The sequence below is a fragment of the Bombus terrestris genome, chromosome 11, assembly GCF_910591885.1.
Source record: "Bombus terrestris chromosome 11, iyBomTerr1.2, whole genome shotgun sequence".
Classification (NCBI taxonomy): Eukaryota; Metazoa; Arthropoda; class Insecta; order Hymenoptera; family Apidae; genus Bombus; species Bombus terrestris.
The window spans coordinates 6331424-6344347 of NC_063279.1; the positions used below are offsets into that span (position 1 = coordinate 6331424).

General features: G+C 38.1%; 1 protein-coding gene across 9 annotated transcripts in view; it reads right to left on the bottom strand.

Annotated features, from left to right (window-relative positions):
- LOC100651843 (voltage-dependent T-type calcium channel subunit alpha-1G) overlaps positions 1 to 12924 on the bottom strand; it is a 107699-nt gene that overhangs the window by 6493 nt on the left and 88282 nt on the right. For 7 of the 9 annotated variants that reach the window (XM_048409811.1, XM_048409815.1, XM_048409812.1 and 4 more), the window contains 17 exons: positions 11883 to 12038; positions 11352 to 11486; positions 9183 to 9473; positions 8735 to 8886; positions 8479 to 8649; positions 6769 to 6934; positions 6072 to 6418; positions 5613 to 5805; positions 5386 to 5535; positions 4146 to 4526; positions 3389 to 3581; positions 3045 to 3306; positions 2829 to 2959; positions 2586 to 2735; positions 2074 to 2366; positions 865 to 1144; positions 67 to 326 (listed from right to left, as the gene is read on the bottom strand). In XM_048409811.1, coding sequence (XP_048265768.1) covers positions 67 to 326; positions 865 to 1144; positions 2074 to 2366; positions 2586 to 2735; positions 2829 to 2959; positions 3045 to 3306; positions 3389 to 3581; positions 4146 to 4526; positions 5386 to 5535; positions 5613 to 5805; positions 6072 to 6418; positions 6769 to 6934; positions 8479 to 8649; positions 8735 to 8886; positions 9183 to 9473; positions 11352 to 11486; positions 11883 to 12038 — 3711 coding nt within the window. The remainder of the gene's footprint in view (positions 1 to 66; positions 327 to 864; positions 1145 to 2073; positions 2367 to 2585; positions 2736 to 2828; positions 2960 to 3044; positions 3307 to 3388; positions 3582 to 4145; positions 4527 to 5385; positions 5536 to 5612; positions 5806 to 6071; positions 6419 to 6768; positions 6935 to 8478; positions 8650 to 8734; positions 8887 to 9182; positions 9474 to 11351; positions 11487 to 11882; positions 12039 to 12924) is intronic. The other 2 variants (XM_012313521.3, XM_048409808.1) reach the window with 1 other exon arrangement.

A 12924-nucleotide genomic window follows, 5' to 3' on the forward strand; every position in this document is an offset into this window, starting at 1 on the left:
TAATCCCGATCAAAACTAATCATGCTTAGAATTTGTCGTCCGTAGAGAAAATAAAAATAATTTTACCTGTAACCTTAGACGCTGCGCGTGGGTGGCATGTCGGTTTGCTGCACTATAGTTGCATTGAGGAATAATCCGAGGCACGCTTAGATTGCTCACTGACTTCTCGAAAACTTCGGCGACTTCAAAATGCATCGGCAGTAAGGATCTCCTCTGGCTATGCCCCGAGTGAAACGTTTGTCGACGCTTCGATTTGAACTTGGACGGTCTTGAACTGGAGCGATGATACGAATTGCGCCGCGACAACGTCGCGAAAATCGTTCCGTCTATAAAACGTAGAAATTGCGATAGTATTTAGATTATTCGTTAAAAAAAATCACATATTATCGTGCACCTTAAAATTTCCTGATAAACGTAAAAACATAAAATACTTTTAGCCTATTACGTCTTACTTTATAATAAGGAAATTTCTTATGAAAAGTATATATGGAAAAATATTTTAAATACGCATACGAGTTTCGATCTTTGAAAGACGATACCCAAAATTACAAAAGTACATTGCCAGTGCTTTAAACAGACCGATATGAAATTTCCTAAAATATTAGAATCCAGTATCTAATATTGAGATGTAACACCACAGATGACAATCAAATAATATTTGAATAATCAAAGAATGAATTAGATTTAATAATCACTCGTGAATAAAATAAATTACCACGAATCGTATGCAAGTTTTAAATATCGTTTTGCCTAATGCGAAATGGAAAATTGAGAGATTCGTTACGCGATTCATCGATTGAGCTGGCTTGGCCAGATCCATCCATAATTTACGTTCAGTTGTCGAATATTTTACTGTACACGTACCGTCTGTGTCTTCCTCTTGTGGCGGATTGTAAATAAAATTCGCAGGCAAGGAACGAACTTTGGCAAGACCAGGCCTCCCCTTAATAAGAACCTTCTCGTTCGTCACTAAAATAGACTCGCGTTCTCTAACGTCGTCGTCCTCCTCGATGCCACCATCGTCTCCTCTTTCTCGTTTCACTATTTCCTCGTCTTCCTCTTCTTCCTCTACCTCCAACAGCTCTTCCTGCTCCGCGGCCAATTCTCTCTCCAGCTGAGTTTCCATGTCAAGCTCGTCTTCCATCTCAAAAATAAATTTTAGACTTTAAATCGATTCTCTTTTAATTTTATTACGTTTTAACGCGACAGATCTACATTTTCGCTATTTACATTTTTACAATCTGTTGGATCGTGTTCGGGGAATGACGCGTTTGCGGTGTAACTTTTCAACGAGAGTCGTAAATTCTCGTCTCGATTAGCCACGAATCGGTCGAATTCACCGTCTCGATGATTTTAAAGTTTAAATATAACTTTACATTTCACAAAGAATTCATTTCACAAAGAATACATTCACAAGAATACATTTCACAAAGAACTTCGAACACTCGGTGCACAGATGAAAGTTGAACGTGAGCGAAGCGGTGCCGTTTCACTGTCTCACTGACTACGTATGAATGAGGCAGGTAGAAAAATGAAAACTCCAGAACACGAGACATACGAATTCGTCAGTTGCACTTTCCGGCAAGGAAGTATCCTTGCTGATTGTTACTGGAAAGTACGGAACGTACCCTCGAGTGAAGCGTTAATAGGGAAATGTTATGTGTTGCAAGATTTAACCGTTAAGTTAGTAGACCCAAGAAGCGTTAAAGAATGCGTCGTAAACTATGGGATCAGGCAACAACAATAAGCTTTATGGATGGCAGATAGAATAAGTGTCAATAAGAATTAGTTTTCGACGCAGGATAAATGGCTGTTTGGAGTTTGTTCATGGTCCGAGCGAATGTTAAGGAAAGCATTAGGGAAATACAACTGAAAACAGGTATATGGCAACTTTAAAATATTAAAAATCATTATTGTCGAAAGATTATTATGGATGAAGAAATGGACGAGTGTACGAAGAGTGGTTCGCGTTACAGAACACAATCAACACGCTATAATTATTGATTACACTAATTTACATTTAAGTCATAGAAATAGAAAATCAATTAAGAGCAACGAATAAAGTATTCTCACCTGTTTGTGACTTTCTTCGAGGTGTTTCATGAGCACGGCGACGACAACGTTGACAAGAACGAATTGTGCCATCAGCACGAAAATTACAAAAAATATCGGGGCTATAATGGTGCTCACGCAACAATTCTTCACGCAGTCCGCTGCTTCGTCGCAGTCGTCCCTCAGGGTGTCCTTCATGATACCGTTCCAATTGTCGCCGGTGGCTACGCGAAAAAGCGTTAGAAACGCCATACCAAAATTACTGAAATGCGCATGCTCCCCCAGACCCTGGCAAGGCATGTCGTCGTTACATTCTGCAATAATTAACATACATCGTGGACTAAATTCCTACAGGAACTGTACTATAATACGGTACTATAATATAAAATGTACAACGTGGACAGCAGGGGACAGAAATTGTAATAGGGCTGGGAAAACGATCGTACGTGAGAGAATAAGTAAAGAGAGGTAGGTAAGTTGGTTTTGAAGAAAATCATTGTTTGAAAAATTCTTTGTGATAATTTAGCGCTTACCTAGTCGACCAAATAGTTCTACACCAAGAGCTGCGAAGATGAAAAAGAGGAGAAAAAATAGTAATCCTAGATTTCCAACTTGCGGTAACGCCTGCATTACCGTATCTAAAAGGGCGCGTATTCCTTTTGCCATTTTCAGCAACTTCAAAACTACAAAAATCGTTTCAATCGTTAGCCGATCCCCTTCGTTCTCCTCTTGTTTTCTTTTCTTTTTTTTTTTTTTTTTCTTTTTTTGTAACTTACCTCTAGCGATTCGTAAAACTCTCATTACCCGAATTATCGTAGGATTAATCGGAATGATCTTCGACTCAACTTCTTCGAGAACTATACCAACCACCGATAATATCACGATTCCTACGTCTAATTGATTCCATCTAGAGTGAAATAGTCGGTTTGAATATTTGATATTGCACGAAAGAATATTTTATTTTCTTCTTTTTTGACGAAAATACGACATACTTGTCTTTAAGGTAAAGATGTAGACCTAAGGCAACGAGTTTCATAAAAGATTCGAGGATGAAGACCGCGGTGAAGAAATAATTGAATATCTTTAGAGCGTAAGTCAGAGCTTTTGGCATCATGTAAAATTCCATCGCCATGGTAACAACATTCAGGCCGATCACCGCAGCAATTGCTAGGTCGAAATATTTAGAAGTCACAACGTTGTGAACGAACAGCCTCGATTTTGAGTAGTTCGTGTAGTAGGGTGGCTCGTGCATTTCTGCGAATCGAATGGTTCGGCTTTAATTTCGTTTCTTCGATCCTGTTTGGTTAAATGCAAAACACACTCTTCCTTTTCTTACTTCGTCGCTTCTTCTCCATTTGCAAGGCTCGTTTGGCGGCTCTTCTCACGCGTTCCTCCTTCTCCTGTTCCTCGCGACATCTATGAAAATTTTCCACCACAACGCCCACGAACATATTAAGGACGAAGAAGCCAACCAACAGGATAAAAGCTATGAAGTAGAGCAATCGCCATTCCGAATAATTCTCGATTGGCTGAAACGGATAACAAGGGATACTTTGCAAGCATACCTAATCGGATTACAATCAGGATAAACCAGTTACTTATTTCTTAATAATCGTTATAGTAAGACCACAATTAAAAATTTTCATTTGCACACCCCCTTTCTGGAATACGTATATTTTATACGTACATTTCCATCGACGTTTTGAAACTTTTAAGTAATTTCACCGACAGAATCGAAGCTCACATCGCTAGCCAAAGAACACATATCATCAAAGCTGTTAAAAATTCTGTTACCAGGGACGATTTACAAGTTACAAACGTCATTTTTATTTACTGGAAGTATCGTTCCTACTACGGTAAAAACGATAACCTCTAAAGGAGATGAAACGATCCTCCAGCAGAAAGTAAATCTAAAGGACGATCCTACTTGGGATTATGGTATTGCGACCGATAATCTGGTCGAATTAAAAATCAATGTTGGCATTAAAAAGAGAGAACTTTGGGGGGAAAAATAAGCGACCCTAGGGTATATGTAGATTAAGCGAAGTGGTAATATAATATGCAAATAAAATTGGCGCACTCGAGCGCGTTACCTGTTGATCGACGCCTACAGCGTCGAGTCCGGTGTACATGATGTTCACCCATCCGTCCCTCGATGATAATACGAACAACGACATCAACGCTTTTCCAAGATCGTCGAAATTGTATTTTCTGTTTAACCAAACGTTGCGTTTGTCGGCCAGGCAGTCCGTCTTATTGCGTACATTTTTAATATCAGGCCCCTCGCAGTAATAAAAGGCACCCTTGAAGAGCTGCACGCCCAAGATACCGAAGATTACGAAAAAAGTACAGCATATCAAAACGATGTTGCCGATAGGTCGTAAAGAGGATAACAATGTCTGAACAACCAGTTTCAAACCAGGAGCTCGATTAATAACCCGTAATGGTCTTAGTGACCTTAAAAGTCTAAAAACCTGCAACGATACGAATTAAAAGTTAGGATTAATTGATAACAGGTGGGAAAGTTACGCGAAACGTGATTATTACGTGTCCCGAACCGGTGTAAATTTCATATCATTTAATTTATTCAGTGGTGGATGATTAAAACGGGAAAGTATAATCGCGAATGTTTTTGAAGAGTTTGAGAAGATACTTGTCAGGATAATTGTTTTTCATTAGTATTTGATTAATCGCTCTAGATGACGAAATGTTTCAAATATTAGAGTAATTTGTATACAATGTATCGTGTACAATGAGTAATATTCATGTACAAAGTATATTGCAACATGTGCTGGGCATTGATTTATTCACATACTTATTCATCGATTGTTATTAGCATCCTGGCGTCAAGTGACGTCTCTGCTACGTCAAGTGACGTCCCTGTCACGTCATTAGCAACTCTGATATGCGTAAAGGCGTGACAAGACAGGCGCGACACTGAGTATTAAAGGGTTAATTATTCGCTCGTTTTACAAAAATATCTCAATTTTAAGACGGCGTAAATTGTGTGCCTGTGTGTACGCAGATTCCGACGAAATTAAGTGCTATCTGTATAGAAAATCTCGTGAAATTGAACGGTAAATCGAAATGTGAAAAATAGAGTATTCGAATTCGATGGAACAAACGAAAATCAGTGCTTTGATTTAATTAGAGGAATACGACGATTAAAAACAAATTTATTCTATTTCATACCGTTGAATATAATCTGCGCAAATCTCTTTGGCGTGTTTTCTTCGCATTTTATATATAATAAAAAGGAGGAAGAGAGAAAAAGAAGAGAAACAAATGCAAAAGTCGATTTAAGTTAGAATCACGTTAAAAAGAGAAACGTACCCTCAGTATTCCAAATATTCTTGGACTACTCGCCGACAGTAAGGACATTGATAAGTCGATTATGGAAATGATCACAAGAACTCCGTCCATAATATTCCATCCTGAAGTAAAATAAGCGTCGGAGCCGTACAGCATACCAGATGCAACAACCTGCGACAAATTGTAATCCGTTTTCGTAGAAGATATTCTCGCTGTTTTTCGCAGAGATATCAAAACTCCTTTGTTACCTTGATAAACATCTCAACAGCAAACACCGCGGTAAAAATGTAATTCGCAGTGGATAAAAAAAGTCTTTCTCCACTATCCGGTGGTATATTTGGCCGTTCCATCGCCAGTGTGATACAATTCAGACCAATGAAAAAGAGAACCACGTTATCGAACCATCTTTGATCGACTAACCGTCGACATAAAACGCGAAATCTGAAACGTAAATACGTTTGCGATTTGTGGAACGATCGTTCGTTGTCAAATCGAGGAACACTTAATCATAGTCAAAATTTGTATCGACGATATTTAAAGATATTTAACAATCCGAGCATATTGAATTTTCGTTAAGTAAAAAGGAATATTAAAAAATGTATTAAGTAGTTCAATCGTATTTTTCTTGTTTCGAAATACTCGAAGTAAATAGATTTCTTTTTAAGGAAATATGGCACATAAAGTGTGCCGCGCACACACAAACGTACCTGTTATTCGGTGGAAAAATGTAAAGCGAGTAATCATCACGTTCCTTAAGGCATCCTTTCGGTTCAAAAAACATGAATATTTTTTTAATTCTCTCGATGCTGCTTGCACTACCATGACCATTCAAGGGAGGCGTCTGTTCGTCTGTACGGGGATTGTCATCATCTTGATCGGGAAGTCGTTTAATTCTGGGCAGTGGACCAGTCTCCATCGACAGATTATTGATTGTACGTGCCGTTGAGCATTGCATAGGCACCTCGTCTAGAGGTAAAGTTTTTCTCGTCGGCGACTGAATGTTTTCGTTTCCACGCAACGAGTTCCTTCGCGAAAGATCGCTAATCCATCGCATCTTTAAAATATATTAATCCCCGTGATTACTTTATTAGAATTACCAAAGTTTATCTTTCGCAATTGATCGTTAAAATATTCTTTACTTGGAAAACCAAGTCGTGTCGACGATTAATATTTGTAAATTTCTTCATGGTATTATTACGATTTTGATACAAATTTTCACATTTTCTATGTAAAATACGTAAAATTTGAAATAATTTCATTAATTCGATCTCAAAATCAACCGACGATTAATTTTGAAAATAGGTTTGCGTTTTTTCTACGCACGTTTTCCTCGATATCTGGACTTTCAAAATACGCGACAAAGAAATATTTTATAACGAGTTTGAAATTTTTGACAAGACTCACCTGATTAGGGGTTGCTGTGTAACGCCGTATAGAGGAGCTACGGCTTGCGATGGAATTATTAGGGCTGAGACTACGATTATTGCTTGTTAGGACGGTCGTTCGATTATTCGGTGTGTCGCTTTGCGTGTCGTTTCTTATCGAACCGTGTAAATAACCGCCGTTGAAACTGAAAGGTAATTTTGCGAAAATTACCACGGCAAAGGAGAAACTGGAGCATAAACATGATCATCTATTGTGAACAACGTTTATCGCGGACTACGTTAATGTTACATCGGTGTTTCGAATACGACGTTACCATCAATTTGCATTACTTGCATATTTCGCTTCGACAACATTCTCCGGCAAATAATTGAACAAGAAAACAGAATTAGTTTAATTAATTTAACTTGTAAAGATATTGCGTTTGACTATGCGAATAAATAAATTTACCTTGGTTGAGATATGATGAATTATTGAAGACGTAACTGGCGAACGAACTGCCACGAATGGATTTTTACCATTTCTTTCTATAGTACACTCGTAGTTTCAACGTAAATGATATTTTTCTATTACGCGTTAACGATGGTATTTTAATTCTCGTTATTCAATGTAGTTTTGGTACTCGCTGTGATTCATGCAACTAAAATCTTGCGATTGAATTTTCATCGTCTTTTCGCTGGATAACCATATGCAAACGAGGAACAAAATAATGGTTTAGCAAATTTTCAGTTACCGCGAAGCAGTTATGCCACGTATTACGCAATGACCGAGTCGTTAACCAATATGAAGTATTTATGGATGACCGTAATCATCTTTGACAAAGATTGATGTTACTTCCCTTAAACCGGTTACACACGTAACTGCATACTCGTGCAGTATGCAAATCTATTGCACAAGTATAAGCGAACGTTTGTGCGATAATAGCGTGCCCTGTGGGGGCTATACGACCAAGGTATACTCGCACAAAAAATTACCCGGCTTTACACTGATTAAAAATTGAAACAATGACTTTTTTTTTAGAAGGTTACAGTAAGATAGCGAAGCTCCACAGTGGCGTACTAAAGTACACACAGAGTTAAAAACAGAGTAACTGTTTAAAAATTGGACCGGACGTCTTGAATTTATTTGAAAAGTTGGAAGAATTCGTTTACTAGGTGACGCATAAAAAAATTTTTTTTTTTTTTTTTTTTTTTTAAGGAACCGCAGTTGGTCGGAATTTCGAAGAAGATAGGAAAGATCGCTTCTTACAGCTCTTTTATCTCAGGTTGCGATGAAAATTTAAAAAGTACGCTCTGTAGATTTATGACTGTTACATGCATACTGAAAATTTCATGTATAAAACTCGTAAGGATTACGAAAACCTAAGCCAGAGGGTGGGTCAGCAAACAAATTGTAGCTCCCACTCCAAGGAATATACCTAAACTTTATTTTATGTTATTCAACTATTATTTGTATTACTTTATTAATTCCATGTTACCCACAGTGGCTGCAAAAGGTATTTCTACGCCACTACGGTTGTTATTACCTTTGCACGCTAACTAAATCCGACTGTAATGTATTTTATATCATTTAATGAAAATGACAATAGTTCGATACTATGAGAAGAAAACGTAGAATCTAATTAAAAAAAAGAAATAAGAATATGTACAAATACTTTTCATAACCACTGTACATATTATTTCCAAATATCCTTTTATTATGCGTATCGTCTTGATTTTATTCACAACTTACGTTGAATTGGAACCGAGTAGGGTGCTTCGACCGTTATTTAGGACAGTAGCTCTACTAAGAGGTTCGTCCTCCGATTGCGACCAACGTTTCCTCCGTAGAGATGGCCGTGATAATTTCCACGAGTAACCTCTTTGTATCCTTGGCGGACTGTAGCAAGGAGCAGCCAGGTAACTTACGAGTCGAAAGATAATATTCATCTTCGCGTTTCGTATAATTTATTTCAAGTTGCATTTCGTGGAACGCAGATATTACGTACCTTGAACTGGATGATTCTCTCGTTGCTGGATTAACAACAGCTGTGACGAGGCTTATTCGTCGAGGAAACTGTCCGGCAATAAGATTTTTGGTTGATATTTTATTCGAAACGTCTGGTAGCTTCAACAGGCCGGAAGGAATACTACACTGACTCTGGAAAAATAATATTTTCGTAGAAAGTTACTGGAAATCGATGAATATTTTCAGCCTGCTATAAAAATATTCAGACATTTATAAAAAAAAAATGTTAAGCTAGAAAATTCCAATATTCCATTACAATAGCTATTTATTTCTTCAAATAGATCAGATATGTTTGTTATATATTTACCGAGTGGCAATTACTTCGAAACGAGTGCTAATTATTAATTTACTTTTTAGCCTAATTACACTTTGCCACGATACGAGCGTCGTGTTAAACAACGCAGTTGTTTAAAAGATAGTACACGTACGCCTGAACGATCGATGGATTCGATGGACAATGCCGCTGTAGGATAAACAGCTCGACAATTTAGATCTCTGTAGCCGACATCGAGCGTGGTGTTGGGCGAATCCTGAGGGGTGGCTGCCGTGTGAGTAATTATCGGTGGTTGTCCAGCAGCGCCCATCATCTTATTCTCCTTTTGAATGTTACACTTTGGCTCGTCCATCTGATGTTTCCATACGGTGTTCTGCTTCTCCCTGCTGTTGTTGTCTTTGTACTTGCGCAACTCCTCCGCGCTCTGCCACGAATTCTTTCGATCCTACGTTCAAATATTTACACGCTAAGATAAAATCGTTTTTCAGTTTTCTTCTCGTCCATAAAACTTCGCAAGTAAATGCGATCCAACGCGTGGCTATCTTCGAAGCGAAGATCAATGTGTCTCACAGGTTGACGAATAATCGGTACCGTTAAAAGATTGGCGCGATTTATTTCGAAAAAATTTGATTCGTTCGAGTGATTTATTTCTACGAGTTTAAACCGGAAATTATCGCCAAAGACATATATTTAACGTTTGCAAAAGGTTAAGTAAATGTTTTAGAATCACTTTGACGTTGATTCGTGAAATTGGAAACTAGTGATTTCATATTAGAAAATAAATTGAAAGGAACGTATGCTATTAAAAGTAACGTTGTAAGGGATGTTAGTGAAACTGATCCACGACAAACATCGAGATAAATAGCGCTCGAATGGAAAGTAAGCCATTATTCGTCACTTGGCTCAGGCATAAGAGCAAAAGACAAATGGACAAGTGGATAGCGCGTGAGTTATGCAGACACTCAGGCGAATGAAGATAGTCAATGTTAGTTCGGATAAACAAGCGAAGTTCATTTTTAGATCAGATAGTCGCTTGTACGAGTATACTTCAAGATGATAAATTCGTAAGGATGGGCGTATCATTTTCATGTATCACGAAAGATGAATTATTCGTTGCAGCTTTCTATAATGTATACTTGCGTCAAGAACATATTACAAGCAAACGGAGCAAACCTCTAGGAAATTCACGAGAAGCAAAATGGGACCAAAATGCTGTCAAAATGAAAGTTATTAACACGGAATCAAAATGGAAAGTAAAATGAAACTAAACTGAAAATCGGAGTAAAATCGGGATAAAGATCAGGAGGATGGCTGTGCAAGAAGTTTAAGGATTAGAATATGAAATAGGATGGAAATAGCGAAATATTTCTGACATCGTCCCAATTCCTCCTATTTTATATCTGAAAATATTTGTTCTTCCAAATACCTGTACTCTCATTGTGTCGAAACAACGAAAGTAAATGCAGCATTCGAGGAACCTGGAATTCTAAACTCAGCGATTTCCTAAGAAAAGTAAACATTTTATCCTGTATAAAACCAAAGTATTGTTTGATTTATGTCTTCCTTAGCGACGCAGGCAATTTTTTTACTAGAAGATTTTAAGCAGACGCGTGCTTTATGTATTTTAATTTGATTAATGGTGATAGAAGCTGTCCACTGATCAATAAATAAAGCTCCTTTGATAGATTGCTCTTTACCCTCTCTTTTTCCAACAAATTGCTTCTTGCACAGAATATTTTGGAAACCTGTACGTATACATAACCCGAGATGATCGATAAAGCTCGAAGAGGAGAAAGATGCAAGAACCTCGTGACGAACCTGTATGTTCTCATACTGTACTTCAAATATCTTTGGCTTTTTCAGTTATGGACCAGCTGTTGTTTGCATGATTAATGTATCCCAGAGAATATAAGACGATCCATACGAGACCTCACTATGTTTGCAGAGAACAATCCTAAAGTGAATCTGTTTGTTCACGTTACTCGTTTAGGGGATATTTTCTGTCCAAGAGCACCATCCAATTGTTGAAATTTAGAGAATTACAACGTCTCTTTTGCAAGTTTCTTTTCTCTTTTTTTTTACTCTTTCTTAAACGAATGGAAATTACGAGGATTCGATTAATTTTTCTTCTTCATCGATATTTTTTCTCCCATCCGGATCCTACGATCTTACAATTATTTTACGATTCTCCAGATCCTATCGTCCTATGAGACTTATTCTTAATTATATGTCGAAACATTTTCGCTGAATGATGGAAATTGAGATTAGCGGTCGCGTGATGATTAATTTACTACCGATGATTAATTAATATCGATCTTCTTACCTGTGTGTATGTGTCGCTATCAGTGATCGAGTGAGATCTCGATATTCTCGAGGAACCATCGTCACTGCCCATCCCTGCTTCTTTCGCCGCCAGTCTCGCCATCTCTCTCTGTTCCCGCTCTCTTCTTTCATTTCTCTGGAAAAGTTCATGTTTCGATATTTATAACATTTCGTAACTCGCCGTACACAGCGAGTAACCGAACGAACTGGCTCAAACTATAACATTTATATCGATGATCGATAGAGTATAATCGAGTTGTAAAATATTCGCGAATTTTATTCAATTTCCTGTAACTACAAATCGATTTATACGTTACGATAGACGACAGGAAAATACTAGATATTCGATGTCACAGTTTTAATCGTTAGCCTCTTCGTTTCACTTGATTCGGGTACAGGAAACTCGTTTAATTAATTAGATGGTGGATTTACGATAAATTCTCGATTAAATTACAATCGCTCTATGTGGTTAATAATTCTGGTCTACACCGGAATTGTCCAGCAAATGAACGTAAATTAGTGACAAACGTACCTCGGAAGAGAATCCTTCGACGAGAATGGCGACGAGCAGATTGAAGAGGACGTAATTGCCGAATGTCATCAACGCGACGAAGTAGAGGGCCGCCCAATGAGACGTTTTCTGCATACCATTGAACAACACGACGTTCCAATCTTCCTGCGTCAAGATCTATGTAAAAAGGAAAACGAAAAATGCCTGTTTATACACAACGCAAGCAATCGGTGGTTACGCTTCAAACGATAGGCAAAACAGAATGTTTCTATATTCACGACAAACAAAAGTATTGAAGCTAGAAAGTTATTCTGTCTTGTTGAATCTGCTATTTAATTGCTCTTAATAGTAGTAGTACAATCGTTCGTGTATTCTTAGAAATAGGAACTAGCTTATGTAAATCATCGTTATCCGCTAGTTCTACACATTGTGATAAGTTGAAGGGAACGAAAAGAAAAAGAGGAGAAGACAGATGAAAGATAGCAATGTACGATCAGTATCCGGTCGATATTCTTACTCTATGGGATGTCAGTTACTTGCGCCCACATAATCGCGAATTTCTCTCTGCGTTCTCTCCGCGTTCTTCTCGGCAAACGTGATTTTATTTTGATCTTTCTCGCCGCGCCGTCTCTATAACATGGCAACCAGCATCGCAACAACGTACGGTTATTTATTCAAAAAGGGTAAGACGATGATACGCGACAGCGTAACGTAATCCGTGTAATCGATTAACTGCTCTCGGCCCGACAACGAACCGTGTTAATCGCCGCGACAAACAAATCGTTATTCACTCTCCGTTTAATTCTATCGGCAGTCGCGAGAAATCACTGACGAGCCTCCGACGATCCGAAGGGAAAGTAACCGAGAATGAAAAAATTCCAGAGGAAAAAACGTATCGGTTAGAACAAAAAAAAAAAAAAAAAAAAAGAAAAGAAGAGAAGAAACTCGACGGCGGAGAGAGAGAAACTCGTCGACGCGTTGCTGATCTGTTACGAACGCGTTGTTAATTAAGCCGTGTGTAGAGCAAAGATGGGCATAGAGGAAGAGAAAGAACGGAGAGAAA